At 46.5% G+C, this 17,034-nt stretch overlaps 1 protein-coding gene across 9 annotated transcripts in view; it reads right to left on the minus strand.

The window, feature by feature from the left end:
• Window positions 1-17,034, minus strand: part of rnf14 (ring finger protein 14) — a 50,346-nt gene that overhangs the window by 9,045 nt on the left and 24,267 nt on the right. For all 9 annotated transcript variants that reach the window (XM_068043823.1, XM_068043828.1, XM_068043822.1 and 6 more), the window contains 2 exons: window positions 11,600-12,118; window positions 6,796-7,024 (listed from right to left, as the gene is read on the minus strand). In XM_068043823.1, coding sequence (XP_067899924.1) covers window positions 6,796-7,024; window positions 11,600-12,118 — 748 coding nt within the window. The remainder of the gene's footprint in view (window positions 1-6,795; window positions 7,025-11,599; window positions 12,119-17,034) is intronic.

The raw sequence follows: 17,034 nt of genomic DNA on the forward strand, positions 1-17,034 counted from the left end.
GGTACACTTTGGTACAAACAATGTAGGTAAAAAAAAGGGATGAGGTCCTAAAAGCATAACATAGAGAGTTAGGAAGTAAGTTGAAAAGTAGGACCTCAGGATTACCACCACGTGCTAGTTAGAGTAGAAACAGCAGGATAAAGCGGATGAATATTTGGCTGAAGAGCTGGTGTGAGGGGGAGGGTTTTAGATTCCCGGGACATTGGGACCGGTTCTGGGGGACGTGGGACCTGTACAAACTGGATGGGTTACACCTGGACAGGACCGGGACTGATGTCCTAGGGGGAGTATTTGCTAGGGTGGCAGGGGGATGGGAACCTTTGCAAGGAGTCAGAGGAGGGGGGGATCAAAGACAAGAACAAAAGACAGTCAGAGGAATAAGAAAAGTAATAGGCAGAGAAATCAAGGGCTAAAATCAAACAGGGTCACAGTGTAAAATGTGGGAACAGGACACTTAATGTTAAAAAAACAAGCCTCAACGCTTTGTTCCTTAATGCGTGCAGCAGTCGCAATAAAGTAGATGAATTAATCGCGCAAATAGACGTAAACGGGTATGACGTAGTCGGGATTACGGAGACATGGCTGCAGGGTGACCAGAGATGGGAAATGAACATCCAGGGGTATTCAGTATTCAGGAAGGACAGACAAAAAGTAAAAAGTGGTGGAGTTGCATTGCTGGTTAAAGAGGAAATTAACGCAATAAGGAAGAAGGATATTAGCTCTGACGATGTAGAATCTGTATGGGTAGAGCTGTGAAACACTAAGGGGCAAAAAACATTAGTGGGGGTTGTACATAGACCCCCGAACTGTAGTGGTGATGTTGGGAATGGTATTAAACAGGAAATTAGAGACACATGCGATAAAGGAACATCTGTAATTATTTTAATCTGCATATAGATTGGGCAAATCAAATTAGTCACAATACCGTAGAGGAGGAATTCATGGAGTGTATACAGGATGGTTTTCTGGACCAATACGTTGAGGAACCAACTGGAGAACAGGCCATTCTAGACTGGATATTGTGTAATGAAAGAGGAATAATTGACAATCTAGTTGTGCGTGACCCCTTGGGGATGATAGAATTCTTCATCAAGATGGAGAATGACGTAGTTGATTCTGAGACTAGGGTCCTGAATCTTAATCAAGGAAACTACAAAAGGTATGAGGCGCGAATTGGCTATCATGGATTGGGAAACGTTACTTAAAGGGATGACAGTGGATAGGCAATGGCAAACATTCAAAGAGTGCATGGATGAACTGCAACAATTGTTTATTCCTGTCTGGCACAAAAGTAAAATGGGAAAGGTAGCCAAACCATGGCTTACAAGGGAAATTAGAGATAGCATTAGATCCAAGGAAGAGGCATATAAATTTGCCAGAAAAACACAGACCTGAGGATTGGGAGCAGTTTAGAATTCAGCAAAGGAGGACCAAGGGATTGATTAAGAAGGGGAAAATAGAATACGAGTGTAAGCTTGCGGGGAACATAAAAACTGACTGTAAAAGTTTCTATAGGTATGTGAACAGAAAAAGACTGGCGAAGACAAATGTGGGTCCCTTACAGTCAGAAACAGGGGAATTTATTATGGGGCGCAAAGAAAGGCTGACCAACTAAATACATACTTTGATTTTGTCTTCACAAAGGAGGACACAAATATCATACCAGAAATGTTGGGGAACACAGGGTTTAGAGAGAGGGAGGAACTGAAGGAAGTCAGTATTAGTAGAGAAATGGTGTTGGGGAAATTGATGGGATTGAAGGCCGATAAATCCCCGGGGCCTGATAATCTACATCCCAGAGTACTTAAGGAAGTGGCCCTAGAAATAGTAGATGCATTGGTGGTCATCTTTCTAGATTCTATAGACTCTGGAACAGTACCTACAGATTGGAGGGTAGCTAATGTAACCCCACTATTTAAAAAGGGAGGTAGAGAGAAAACAAGAATTATAGACCAGTCAGCCTGACGTCGGTAGTGGGGAAAATTCTAGAGTCCATTGTCAAAGATTTTATAGCAGAGCACTTGGAGAACAGTGGTAGAATCAGACAGAGTCAGCATGGATTTATGAAAGGGAAATCATGCTTGAGAAATCTACTAGAATTCTTCAAGGGTGTAAGTAGTAGAGTTGATGAGGGGGAGCCAGTGGATGTGGTTTATTTGGACTTTCAGAAGGCTTTCGACAAAGTCCCACATAAGAGATGTGTGTAAAATTAAAGCGCATGGGATTGGGGGTAGTGTATTGCGATGGATAGAAAATTGGTTGGCAGAAGCCAGTGGATGTGGTTTATTTGGACTTTCAGAAGGCTTTCGACAAAGTCCCACATAAGAGATAAGTGTGTAAAATTAAAGCGCATGGGATTGGGGGTAGTGTATTGCGATGGATAGAAAATTGGTTGGCAGACAGGAAACAAAGAATAGGAATAAACGGGTCTTTTTCCGAATGGCAGGCAGTGACTAGTGGGGTACCACAGGGATCGGTGCTAGGACCCCAGCTATTCACAATATATATTAATGATTTAGATGATGGAACTAAATGTAATATCACCAAATTTGCAGATGAGACAAAACTGGGTGGGAGGGTGAGTTGTGAGGAGGATGCAGAGAGGCTTCAGGGTGATTTGGACAAGTTGAGTGAGTGGGCAAATGCATGGCAGATGCAGTATAATGTGGATAAATGTGAGGTTATCCACTTTGGTAGCAAAAACAGGAAGGCAGATTATTATCTGAACGGCTATAAACTGAGAGAGGGGAATATGCAGCGAGACCTGGGTGTTCTCGTACACCAGTCGCTGAAGATAAGCATGCAGGTGCAACAGGTGGTAAAAAGGGCAAATGGTATGTTGGCCTTCATAGCGAGAGGATTCGAATACAGGAGCAGGGATGTCTTGCTGCAATTATACAGGGCCTAGATGAGGCCACACCTGGAATATTGTGTGCAGTTTTGGTCTCCTTATCTGAAGAAGGATGTTCTTGCCATAGAGGGAGTGCAGCAAAGGTTTACCAGACTGATTCCTGGGATGGTGGGACTGATGAGGAGAGGTTGAGTCAGTTAGGATTATATTCGCTGGAGTTCCAAAGATTGAGGGGGGATCTCATAGAAACCTATAAAATTCTAAAAGGACTTGACAGGGTAGATGCAGGAAGGATGTTCCCGATGGTGGGGGAGTCCAGAACCAGGGGTCATAGTCTAAGGATACGGGGTAAATCTTTCAGGACTGAGATGAGGAGAAATTTCTTCACCCAGAGAATGGTGAGCCTGTGGAATTTGCTACCATAGAAAGCAGTTGAGGCCAAAACATTGTACGTTTTCAAGAAGGAGTTAGATATAGCTCTTGGGGCGAAAGGGATCAAGGGATATTGAGGGAAAGCAAGAACAGGTTACTGAGTTGGATAAAAGCAAAATACTGCGGATGCTGGAAATCTGAAACAAAAACAAGAAATGCTGGATTCACTCAGCAGGTCTGGCAGCCTTCTTCGGAAGGGTCACTGACCCGAAACGTTAACTCTGCTTCTCTTTCCACAGATGCTGCCAGACCTGCTGAGTGAATCCAGCATTTCTTGTTTTTGTTACTGAGTTGGATGATCAGCTATGATCATAATGAATGGTGAAGCAGGCTCGAAGGGCCGAATAGCCTACTCCTGCTCCTATTTTCTCTGTTTCTAGGTTTCCTTCTTCGACTTCTCAGCCTATCCCCAGAATTGGAGACAATCAACAAATATTCATTATAAGCCCACTGACTCCCAAAGCTACTTCGACTACACTTCCTCATACCCTGCTTCCCGTAAGGACACCATTCCATTCCCCCATTTCACCATCTCATTGCATCGATAATGCAACCTTCTATACCAGGGCTTCTAATAGGTCTTCCTCCCCCACCCCACCCCCACCACAGTTGACAGGGCCCTTGAATGTATCCGACCTATTTCCAGGACTTCTGCTCTCACCCCTTCCCCTCCCTCCCAGAACCATGATTGGGTTCCCCCTGTCCTTTCAGCCTACCAGGCTCTGTTGCTTTCAATAGATTATCCTCTGCCATTTCACCACATCCGTGTGATGCCACTACCAAACACATCTTCCCTCCCCTTTCAGCATTCTGAAGGGGATGTTCCCTCCACTACACCCTGGTCCATTTCTCTATCACCTCCAACACCCTGTCATCTTTCCATGCAAACACAGGCGCTGTAACACCTTCCCTTCTACCTCCTCTCCCCTCACTGCTCAAGAACCCAAACACTCCTTCCAGGTTAAACAGCAATTTATGTGTATTTTCAATCTAGTATACTGTATTCGCTACCTACAAAACAGTCTGCTCTACACTGGGGAGACCAAACACAGATTAGGTGACCACTTTGCCAAAAACTTCTGTTCAGTCCACAAGTGTGATTCCAAGCTTCCAATGGCCTGTTATTTTAATTCTCCACCTGGTTCTCACGCTGACATCTCTGTTCTTGGCCTGCTGCAGTGTTCCAATGAAGCTCAACGCAAGCTTGAGGAACAGCACCTCATCTTTCGATAGGCATTTTACAGCTTCGACAAAACATGGAGTTCAACAGTTTCAGACTATAATCTCTGCCTTCATTGCATCTCTTGGTCTTCATCTTGTTTTTGCTTTTGGATGGCAACTGTGCTTTTTCTGCCATTCACACCTCCTCTGGACATATATTTTGTCTCTTTACTTGTCCCATTATCACTCCCTTTGGCTCTGTCCCATCAACTCTTGTCACTTAATGTCTTCCACCCATCAAAGATCTTCCCTTTTATTCTTTTTCCACCCTCCCTCATTTGACTGATTACATTTCTAACTTTTCCCAGTTCTGATGAAAGGTCATCGACTCGAAACAACAATTCTGTTTCTCTCTCCACAGATGCTGCCTGACCTGAGTATTTCCAGCATTTTCTGTTTTTATACCAATATTTCATATCTAGTTCTAAATTACATCCATGTATGAAGACATATATAATAGAAGCTGATCACCCAAGTTGCTACCTTCCATCTACATCTAATAGGTACAGGGAACTGGATATATATTTTTAAAATCTTTCATTTTTATGCAGCTAAATACTTAATACTGCATTTTCTGGAGCTTGTGGAAATCACTTTAGAGCAACTTATTGGCAAGTCTTGAATTTGTGAACCATATTTAAAAGCTTACATCTGCACATAACTCCTGTCTACATCACTTAACTTCCTTCTTGCCTCAACTTTTTCCCATTATAATTTACGTCCACATTTAATATGGGTATTGTCTTTGCAAACTTGTCACTCTATAATGATACCATCTGGCCACTGGGTGGCTTATGCATTTTGAACACTGAATTCAATTAATAAATCTGGAATTAAAAGCTCATCTAATGATGACCATGGAACCCATCTGGTTCACTAATGTCCTTTAGGGAAGAAAATCTGCTGTCCTTACCTGATCTACATGTGACTCCAGACCCACAGCAATGTGGCTGACCTCTGAAATGGCCCAGCGAGCCATTCCGTTCAAGGGCAATTAGGGATGGACAACAAATGCTGGCTTTTTCTTCAGGTGCATTTTCATTTTAGGCTTTTAGCTTTTTTGTCACAATCGGCTGGAATTTATACTTCATGGCAGCAGACAAAAACAATGGCGACCCGCCCATGCAGGCCGCATGTGGCGGAGCCACCGCGATATTAAGCGCAGCGGCTCATTTAGATAAATGGGTGGTCCATCCCTGGCAATGGCATCAGCTGCCTTTGCGCAGGCACTGACGCATTTTTAAAAGGTTTCGAGCCCTACATTTCTATTTAAATATTTAAAGATAGTGATTTTTAAAAATTAAATAAGTTGATCCTGACCCTCTCCCAACCTCCCCCCCCATAACCATACAATTAATTATCTGCCCTCTTTCCCCACCCCCCCCAAAAATACTTATCTTGTGCACCTGACCCCCCCCCCTCAAAGTTCATAAACTTTACCCCTTCCCACCATCGAAATGACTCTGCGCCACTCCCCCCCAACCTTACTGAAAAACTTCAGTGCTTTCCTCTCTCCACCAGTATTCTACCTCGAATGCCCATCCGGGGATCTGAAGGCACGGGAATGCCAGCCACCGGCACCAATATCACACCAGGACAGATGGCGCGAGTGAAGGTAATTTATTCCTTTATTTAAATTAATTTACAAATTTAAATTTGGCTCCCATCGCCAAGGGGTGGGGGGGCGGTGGTGCCATGACGAGGCCGTGCCACAGCCGACAATATTGGGCTGGGCCTTCACAGGCCTCTGCTGGAGGCATTTTCCGGCCCCCCTCCCCGCCCCCCGACATTAGGGGGTCTGTAAAATTCGCCCCAATTTGTGTGTATTGCTTATTTAGATATAGATATCTCCTGTCTCTATTTTATCTCGCACCAAGCCCAACTCATCCATTGCTGTTGTCGTTGCTGACCTACCTTTCCCGAACGGTTCAATTTTAAATTCTCATCCTCTGTTTAAATCACGGTCTCACTTACCTCCCATTCCTCCCCAATCTCTGTAACCTCCTCCACCAACTTTCTTCCTCCAAACATTCTCTTCCATTAAGGGAAAGTAAAAGGGCAAGGAAAAGATAATTTAATTTTCTTTGCTTTGAAGAAAAAGCAGTCAGGGGCTGAGGGGATACAGAGAGTACACCAACCAATGTACACTTCAGAGTATCAGTTACCATCTGCCCATTGAAACATCTTCAAATTAGTGTCCGTTTGCATATTTTAATCCAATGAGACATGGAGCAGCGCAAGTGCAATATAACTATTCTTTAAAAAATAAAGTTGTGAAAACATGTTCTTACCTGCTTTTAATCTACACGGAGAAATTCCATGATAAGCCATTTCACACAGTGCGCAAAATGCATACCGACATCCTGGACAGACGCCCATGGTGTTTCCAGGCTCAAGAACCACCACTGACTTGCAAACCGTACGAGGGCAATACATTACATCTGTCATTAGGTCCAATGTAGACTGAAGGAGAAGGCGGTCATACCGTGCAAATGTCTCCTCCTTGACAAGCTCTTTGACCTATAAAGATGTAATACTTTCAAACTCTAAATTTGGACTCTGGAAATTCAAGAGAATCTGATGGATAAGTCTGTCCTTTTTTTTCATCTGCTCAATGGATGAGACTTCTAAAATGGACATTAGGGGCTGGATTTTTGGGCCCTGCCAGCGGCGGGAATGGAGGCAGAAAGGGCCTGAAAATACCGGTGCTGACTGGTGTTCTGTTTTCTGGCGCCATTCCTGATACCGGCCATTTTCACGGAGACGGGATCGTGGCTAGCAGGCCTATCCTCCCCCACGCGACCAATTAGGCTTTTTAAGAGCCTTGTTAAGTCCAATTAAAGGTCAACTGGAATTTTCCAGCCAGGCTCCAGTTTCCTACAGTGGCAGGGGCCAGTTTAGGTACTTGGAAGCGGGCACCCAGCAGTAGGCCTGGGTTCAGGTTCCAGGCAGGCCTAGATGCCCTCCTTGTCTGTCTGAGTGCGAAAGCAGCCACATGCCACCCTGTAGAGGGAGTCTCACCCTCCCCAACAGTGGTGGCCTGGCTGCAAGAAATGTTTTTTAAATAAAGTTTTAAAAAAGTTGGAGAGAGGGCATCTCCTTGTTGAACCGCCCCGTCTGTTACTTATCTGCCATCACGACCTGCTGCCCGTAACTGAACAGGGAACCTGTCTCCATGTAAATCCCAATGAGTGACTGTTTCCCAGTCCTGGGGGTGGGTTCAGGACCTGGAAACAGTCCTGACTTCTGTTTCCTGGCCCCGTGAGGAAAATCCAGCCCTAAGATGCATCCATTTCTTAGATGAGACTCCTTCGGATTACTTTTAAAATGTTTAGAAAATAAGCCATCGATGAAATTTCAAATGAATTAACCAATATTTCAAAATATATGCATTGGCATTCCAATTGTACCGAAGCAATCCCACAAAGCAGCAATATTCAAATGTGGGTAGAATAGAAGATTTTTTTCTCTATTTGTGGTCTCATCTGGTTCTTCAGCTAGTATTTGGAGTGGTAACAAATGCAATAAAAGGGAGATAAGCAAGTACCAATTAGCTTAACAAGATGATCATAACTGAATTATAATTTTGTCTATAAGCAGAGCCATAGATCAACTGCAACAAAAACAAGAAATGCTGGATTCACTCAGCAGGTCTGGCAGCATCTGTGGAAAGAGAAGCAGAGTTAACGTTTCGGGTCAGTAACCCTTCTTCGGAACCCCACTGGTTGTGCACTCAGCCCAAGTGGTTCCCAGCCCATCTGCTTGCTGATTTACCCAGCAAAGCTCTTGTTATCCATTCCAGTGCTTGACAGCTTACCTGCCCAGTGTAAACACTGATTTGTCAGCTTGGCCAAGCTCAGTTGGAGATAAATTTCAATCAAAAAACTTTCCATGATTTAATGTTAGGCAGCAGAAAGGTGGTCATAGGTTCAAGGGACATTGTAGAGTACAGTTGGGTGTCATCAGCATAGATATGGAAGCTGACCCAATAGCAGGGAATAAAGTTATAAGAGCGACATGTAAGATGAAGAATGGAGGGAAAGAGGAGAGGGCCAAGGACTGCTTCTTTCGGAATGCAGGAGGTGATCGTGAAGGATTGGGAAGATAAACTTTGCTAGAGATGTACTGGCTGTATTAGGGCAAGTGGAGTGGAATCACACAACAGCAGTCCCGCACAGCAGGACAAAAGAGAAAAGACTATAGGAAAATGGTGTGGTTGTCTACACCGAATGCTGCAGAGGTCAAGAGGACAATAGGGATAATGAATGTACTGTCAGTCACAGAGGATGTCATTTGTGACTTTCGTCAGAGTAGACTTGGTGCTATAAGCAGGGCGAAAGTTGAACTGTAGAGATTTAAACAAGGAGGTTGAGAGATGTGCACAGTACTGGGAGGTGACAATATATTTAAGCAGCCTGGAGAGAAGAGTGAAGTTACAGATGAAGAGGATGCATAGTGTCAGGCAAAACCCCCACCTACCAAGACTGAGGCACACATTATTTCGCCATATAAACATTAAAACTTAAAATTGCAAGCCCTGACTGGAAGGATATTTGCATAGTACTAGCAGTGTTGAAACAATGGAGACCCAGTCGTTGCTTCCCCAATACACACAAGAAGTGGTCAGACCAGTTTTAGTCACATGACTGACTGGCTGTTAGAGAATTTGAACTTCCAACAAAGGATTTGAACTGAGACAAAGCTGTGTGCTCATGGAGTAAAGATCTCTCCTGGAACTGAAGCAAGAATTACAGCCTTTCCTATCAGCCTGCTTCCATCTCCTTCCCACGTAACCGAATCTTGTGAAACTCAAAGAAAAGTTTCCTACATGAACAACGTTTTAAGACGAATACAATGAAAAGCAAGACTACTTACAGTGAGCTCGAAGCACCATAACAAAATATTGCCTCAAACCCCTCTCTACTATATTTTCCTTTTCTCTTTTCTGTTCCTATCTGCATGTGTATATCGCATGGGAATGCTGGCGTGGGCACGTTGTATATCCGTAGGCGTGAAACGTATTAGAGTTTAAGTTTTAATAAAATGTCATCTTTCTTCTTTAAACCTCAAAGCCTTTGTGAATTGGTTTCTTTTTCTTATAATTGGAAAACTGTGAACAAGGATTCACAAAAAAGGGGGCTCAAAACAGTGCGTTTAAAATTAAACCCCATTACACTAAGACCAGAAAAAAACCCCTAGACACATTTTTCACCTGGTCGTAACAATAGCAAGATAAATTGCTTTCTCAGCAATGTAACGTTCATAATGCACCTTGCTTTGATACTGCTATACCCATGAAAGCAAATCACAAATTTTAGTGCTCTAATGCATTTTCTGTTACCTGTGTCAGTGCATGTTTACCACTGGGTGGGGGGGTGGTGATTGGAAAAGGGAGGATAATGGGACTTAGATCATCAAATCCTGGCATCCTCTAAATCGCCAATCTTACTATGAAATGTTTTTAAAAATCCTAGAATGTGCGCTGGGGTTAGTTGCCTGCTAACTTGTTGACTCTCAACTGATCCCGATATCATTGGGAGGCCCATGAACTAATTTTAAATACACAAAAATGCTGTATAGGTACATGCTTTTAAATTCAAACATTACAATTAAAAAAAATATTTTTATTACAAATTTTTTTCCTGGACTTAATGCCTCACTTTAGGAAGAAAGTAAAATGGCAGACAAAAAAGGCCTACCCAAAGGAACGAGAGCCAAATAAATTCCAAGAATGGAAGAATTGTAGTAGTGGGGGTAATACTATAATCGGAGCCTTTTAGTCAGTTATGATCAGGAGTCCCAAATGACAGGCTGCACCCTTACTGCGACTGTGAAAAATGTCATGGAACAGGTTGAAAACTCTGGAAAGGAAGAGAGCAGCCAAAAGTAGTTTTCCACATTACAACTAATGACAAAGTACCTTTGAGATATTTCACACATGGATTAAGAAGCTAGGCCTCAAGGGTGATAATCTACAGACTTTTCCTATGCCATGGTCAAGTTAAGGAAAGGAAGATTAGGAGGGTCACTATATGGCTGCAGAGCTGGTCCAACAAGCCGAAGGTTGATCTTCTCAAACATTGGAGAGATTTCTGGAACAAAGGGTGGCTATACTGAAGAGATTACGATCACCTGAAATAACACATTTTCACAGTATTTGCGAAGAGGGTAAATATAGCATTGGGGGACGATTTAAACTAATAAGCAGAAGGATGAGGAAAGTTTTAAATTTGAGATGAGAAAAAGTGTGATCAATGAAAAGTGGCAAGAAGCATCAAAAAAATTAAAGCAGCAAACCAGGAAGAAGAATAGAGTCAGGATTGAGTCCTATGTATGTGAATGCACAGGACTGCTTCCTAGATCAGAAGTTAATCCAACAAGAAAAAAAAACATTGCTCGATTTCATTCTGTGAAATTAATTTCTCAGGAGCTTCCCCATACCACCCACCCAATGCCAGCATACCCAGGACGTTCCATACCCAGAAGCTTTCCAAAATTCTTTCCCCTGCCATGTGCTTCAAATTCCTGTTTCCAACCATTGCTCCCATATCTCAGAAGCTGAGAATTGATTGGTAGTTTTGCATGGGGAAGTTACTAATCTATATTTCTCGCTTCAACTGAGATGTTCAGCTGTGATTTGTAGCTGCAATTTCGGAAGACAGAATTTGAGTCAATCGAGCGCAAGTTCAACACATACTTTACAGATTTGAAGTCCGATAACGGAGATGTTATAGATGAAGTGTAATGCCTGAAGTGCAACAGGTAGGAAATCTGTGCACATGCAGGATAGACACACACACACACACATTATGAACTTAATGACAGTTGGTGTCATTAGAACAAGAAATGCTGGAAATACTCAGCAGGTCTGGCAGCATCTGTGGAGAGAGAAGCAGAGTTAACGTTTCAGGTCATTGACCCTTCTTCAGATTTCCAGCATCTGCAGTATTTTGCTTTTATAACAGTTGGTGTCAGTTTCTGGCTCATTTTTATGCCCCTTTGAGTTGAGATGCTGACAACTAGACCAATTCTATGCGTTTGCTGTTTAATAGCATTCACTATGAAGAAATAAACAAATTAATGAACAGGTCTTACTTGAGCAGGTGTGGCAATAGAAGTACACTTTGGCTCCGGACAGTTAAGGCACTGAACGTTCCCATCGCGGATCTGTATCTCAAAATATTCTTTCAAACAAGCCTTGCAGTACACGTGGTTACACTCCTTAAAGTACATGCAGTCAATGCCCAGCTTTTCGCAAAAGCATACACTACAGGTGAACATCTTGCTATTAAAGGTTTTCTGTTGCTGATACTGATCAAAGTCCAAAATTTCACGCAAAACGCTAGCCCACAACTCCACATCCTGTATAGCCCTTGGGTCAAGAGGAAACTCCTCTTTCAAGTTCTTTGTTTTGTCCTGCGATCCAAATTCTTTATTCTTCTCAGAAAAAGTGTAGTCAGATTTCTCTTCGATGTTTCTTTGTATTTCTAATGGAGATTCAATTAGTAAAAAGGAGAGTGTCTCTTCTTTTAAGAATTGCATCCATGAAAATAGCACTACACAACTGCCATTGTCTTTCCAAATTCTATCCAGGCAAGCACAGAGTGCAGAGAGCTGTTGGGAGACAAATAAGGGGGTTATCAAGCAACATAGGGAACAAAGTAATGGCCTGGATTTTGAGGTCAGTGGCGAAGTAAGGGCGCTCACCGCTGACCTCAAAGATTGCTATCCATAAAGATCTGTGGCATGGTTTTCCCCTTTCCTGATAGTTTAAATCTGGTGCCAAGTCAAGGGGATCTCTTGGGGTGCAGCAGCAGAGAAAGAGTCATAGAGTTATACAACACAGAAACAGGCCCTTCGGCCCATCATGTCTGTGCCGACCATCAAGTACCGAACTATTCTAATCCCATTTTCCAGCACTTGGCCCAATGGCCTTGTATGCTATGGCATTTCAAGTGCTCATCTGAATACTTCTTAAATGTTGTGAGGGTTCCTGCCTCAACTGCCTCTTCAGGCGATGCGTTCCATATTCCAACCACCCTCTGGGTGAAATAATCTTTCCTCAAATCCCCTCTAAACCTCCTGCCCTTTACCTTAAATCTGTGCCCCCTGGTTATTGACCCCTCCGCTAAGGGAAAAAGTTTCTTGCTATCTAACCTATCAATACCCCTCATAATTTTGTATACCTCAGTCAGGTCCCGCCCCTCAGCCTTCTCTGCTCTAAGTGATGTTTGCAAGCAGGTAGGCAGCCAATCACATTGAAGTATTCATACGGAGCAAACCAGGCAACTGAAAGCATTTAAAATCATTGAAATTTAATTTACGTTTTCAGATAACGAAATAAATGATGATTTGATTTAAAAGCTGGAACAAAGCTAAGAACAGAAGAAATACGAGTTGGGATAGGCCATTTGGCCCTTAAAGCTTTCTCAGCTATTCAACAAGATTGTGGCTGATCTTCTAAAGTCATATCCCTTAATTCCCCTTGTACACAAAAATCTATCAACCTCGGTTTTGAATATACTCAATGACTGAGCATCTGCAGCTCTCTGTGGTAAAGTGTTTCAAAGATTCATATCTGAAGGAGCATTATCCTTCAAAGATTAAAGAGAAATCAGGAGCAGAGATTGATGCTGATATTTCCTTCCATAACCCAGGGATGGTGATGCCAATGTTAGCAACCCACAATCACCCTAACCAAGATCAGTAATTCAGCATATATTTGGAATTGAACTTGGGACTACTTGATTTGTATGGCTTTAGTGACATATAGAACTGCGTCATCATTGCCGGGGGGGGGGGGGGGGGGGGGGGTGCAGAAAGAGAGAGAGAGTGGGAGGCAAATGCTCTCTTCTGCCTGTCAAAAATAAAAACAGAGCCTCACAATAGAACAAAGAATGAGTGCATGAAAGTGTTACTGACAATATGTTTAAGAGAACAGCTCTAAATTTAAGAAATCTATTTGCTGGAGATCTTTTTTTGCTGCATCCCTCCCCGGCCCAGTTATAAATGGAATGCTTCAGTTGTATCATAGATCAATTCTCAGGCACAAAGATTACATCATCTGTTCATTTTATAATCTTGTGCAGTGGAATGGTTCATACCAAAACAGCATGAGCAGCATAAAATTTGGTAATAAATTCAGAAAGGAAACTCCAGCATTTTTGCCTGAGACATAAAAGAACATTTAAAGAATTTTTAAAGAAACATTTAGACCAGGGTTGTCCAACCTTAATGCGTGGGGCCACATTACAATTTTTGTCTTACATGGGGAGACAAATTGGAAAGATAAAGGCATTAAAATTTATCTATTAATCAAAACAGCAACAAATGTACATTTTTGTGAAAAGCTTTAAATGAGAAGACGAATTTATTGAATTACTTTCTCTTTACTACGTTGCATAATGATTTAGTGTGAAACCTGGCTTTTTTGGCACATCTAAGTATTCAATGTTTGCCCGCACACTTCTTGTAGCGATGCGGAATATTCTGGATAGGTGATCATCTGTCAGAAGTGATATAGACACACTCTGCCCCTCCCCCTCTTCCTGCCCCCCACTCTCTCTCATTGACTGTCCCCCTCTTTGTCCGTCTCCCTCCTCCCTCTCTCTCTGTCCGTCCCTCCTCCCTCTCTCTCTGTCCCGCCCCTCCTCCCTCTCTCTGTCCGCCCCTCCTCCCTCTCTCTCTGTCTGTCCGCCCCTCCTCCCTCTCTCTCTGTCTGTCCGCCCCTCCTCCCTCTCTCTCTGTCTGTCCGCCCCTCCTCCCTCTCTCTCTCTGTCTGTCCGCCCCTCCTCCCTCTCCCTCTGCCTGTCCGCCCCTCCTCCCTCTCTCTGCCTGTCCGCCCTCCTCCCTCTCTCTGTCTGTCCGCCCCTCTCCCTCTCTCTCTGTCTGTCCGCCCCTCCTCCCTCTCTCTCTGTCTGTCCGCCCCTCCTCCTCTCTCTCTGTCCGCCCCTCCTCCCTCTCTGTCTGTCCGCCCCTCCTCCCTCTCTCTCTGTCTGTCCGCCCCTCCTCCCTCTCTCTCTGTCTGTCCGCCCCTCCTCCTCTCTCTCTGTCTGTCCGCCCTCCTCCCTCTCTCTCTGCCTGTCCGCCCCTCCTCCCTCTCTCTGCCTGTCCGCCCCTCCTCCCTCTCTCTCTGCCTGTCCGCCCCTCCTCCTCTCTCTCTGCCTGTCCGCCCCTCCTCCTTCTCTCTCTGCCTGTCCGCCCCTCCTCCCTCTCTCTCTCTGCCTGTCCGCCCCTCCTCCCTCTCTCTCTGCCTGTCCGCCCTCCTCCCTCTCTCTCTGCCTGTCCGCCCCCTCCTCCCTCTCTCTCTGCCTGTCCGCCCCTCCTCCCTCTCTCTCTGTCTGTCCGCCCCTCCTCCCTCTCTCTCTGTCTGTCCGCCCCTCCTCCCTCTCTCTCTGTCTGTCCGCCCCTCCTCCCTCTCTCTGTCTGTCCGCCCCTCCTCCCTCTCTCTGCCTGTCCGCCCTCTCCCTCTCTCTCTGCCTGTCCGCCCCTCCTCCCTCTCTCTCTGCCTGTCCGCCCCTCCTGCTCTCTCTGCCTGTCTGTCCGCCCCTCCTCCCTCCCTCTGCCTGTCCGTCCGTCCTCCTCTCTCCCTCTCTCTCTCCGTCCGTCCTCCTCTCTCTCTCTCTCCGTCCGTCCTCCTCTCTCTCTCTCCGTCCGTCCCTCCTCTCTCTCTCTCCGTCCGTCCCTCCTCTCTCTCTCTCCGTCCGTCCCTCCTCTCTCTCTCTCCGTCCGTCCCTCCTCTCTCTCTCTCCGTCCGTCCCTCCTCTCTCTCTCTCGTCCGTCCGTCCCTCCTCTCTCTCTCTCTCCGTCCGTCCCTCCTCTCTCTCTCTCTCCGTCCGTCCCTCCTCTCTCTCTCTGTCTGTCCGTCCCTCCTCTCTCTCTCTGTCCGTCCGTCCCTCCTCTCTCTCTCTGTCTGTCCGCCCCTCCTCTCTCTCTCTCTCTGTCTGTCCGTCCCTCCTCTCTCTCTCTCTCTGTCAGTCCGCCCCTCCTCTCTCTCTCTCTCTGTCTGTCTGTCCGTCCCTCCTCTCTCTCTCTCTCTGTCTGTCCGTCCCTCCTCTCTCGGTCTGTCTGTCCGTCTCTCCTCCCTCTCTCACTCAGTCTGTCTGTCCATCCCTCCTCGCTCTCTCCCTCTCTCTCTCTGTCTGTCTGTCCCTCCTCTCTCACTCTCTCTGTCTGTCTGTCCATCCCTCCTCTCTCTCCCCGTCCCTCCTCTCTCCCCGTCCCTCCCTCTCTCTCTCTCCCCCGTCCCTCCTCTCTCTCTCTCTCTCCCCCCGTCCCTCCTCTCTCTCTCTCTCCCCCGTCCCTCCTCTCTCTCCGTCCGTCCCTCCTCTCTCTCTCTCTCCGTCCGTCCCTCCTCTCTCTCTCTCCGTCCGTCCCTCCTCTCTCTCTCTCTCTCTCTCTCTCTCCGTCCGTCCCTCCTCTCTCTCTCTCTCTCTCCGTCCGTCCCTCCTCTCTCTCTCTCTCTCTCGTCCGTCCCTCCTCCCTCTCTCTCTCTCCGTCCGTCCCTCCTCCCTCTCTCTCTGTCTGTCTGTCCCTCCTCTCTCTCTCCCTCTCTCTGTCCGTCCGTCCCTCCTCTCTCTCTCTGTCCGTCCGTCCTCTCTTTCTTTCTTTCTCTCTCTCCGTCCGTCCCTCCTCTCCCTCTCTCTCTCTCCGTCCGTCCCTCCTCTCCCTCTCTCTCTCTCCCCGTCCCTCCTCTCCCTCTCTCTCTCTCCCCGTCCCTCCTCTCCCTCTCTCTCTCTCCCCGTCCCTCCTCTCCCTCTCTCTCTCTCCCCGTCCCTCCTCTCCCTCTCTCTCTCTCCCCGTCCCTCCTCTCCCTCTCTCTCTCTCCCCGTCCCTCCTCTCCCTCTCTCTCTCTCCCCGTCCCTCCTCTCCCCCTCTCTCTCTCTCCCCGTCCCTCCTCTCCCCCTCTCTCTCTCTCTCCCCGTCCCTCCTCTCCCCCTCTCTCTCTCTCCCCGTCCTCCTCTCCCCCTCTCTCTCCCCGTCCTCCTCTCCCCCTCTCTCTCCCCGTCCCTCCTCTCCCCCTCTCTCTCCCCGTCCCTCCTCTCCCCCTCTCTCTCCCCGTCCCTCCTCTCCCCCTCTCTCTCCCCGTCCCTCCTCTCCCCCTCTCTCTCTCCCCGCCCCTCCTCTCCCTCTCTCTCTCTCCCCGTCCCTCCTCTCCCTCTCTCTCCGTCCGTCCGTCCCTCGCTCTCTCTCCGTCCGTCCGTCCCTCGCTCTCTCTCCGTCCGTCCCTCGCTCTCTCTCCGTCCGTCCCTCGCTCTCTCTCCGGTCCGCTCCGTCCCTCGCTCTCTCTGTCCGTCCTCGCTCTCTCTGTCGTCCGTCCCTCGCTCTCTCTGTCTGTCCGTCCGTCCCTCGCTCTCTCTGTCTGTCCGTCCGTCCCTCGCTCTCTCTGTCTGTCCGTCCGTCCCTCGCTCTCTCTGTCTGTCCGTCCGTCCCTCGCTCTCTCTCTCTGTCCGTCCGTCCCTCGCTCTCTCTCTCTGTCCGTCCGTCCCTCGCTCTCTGTCGTCCTCTCTGTCTGTCCGTCCCCTCGCTCA

The sequence above is a fragment of the Heterodontus francisci genome, chromosome 12 (genome assembly GCF_036365525.1).
Source record: "Heterodontus francisci isolate sHetFra1 chromosome 12, sHetFra1.hap1, whole genome shotgun sequence".
In the NCBI taxonomy this organism is placed as follows: Eukaryota; Metazoa; Chordata; class Chondrichthyes; order Heterodontiformes; family Heterodontidae; genus Heterodontus; species Heterodontus francisci.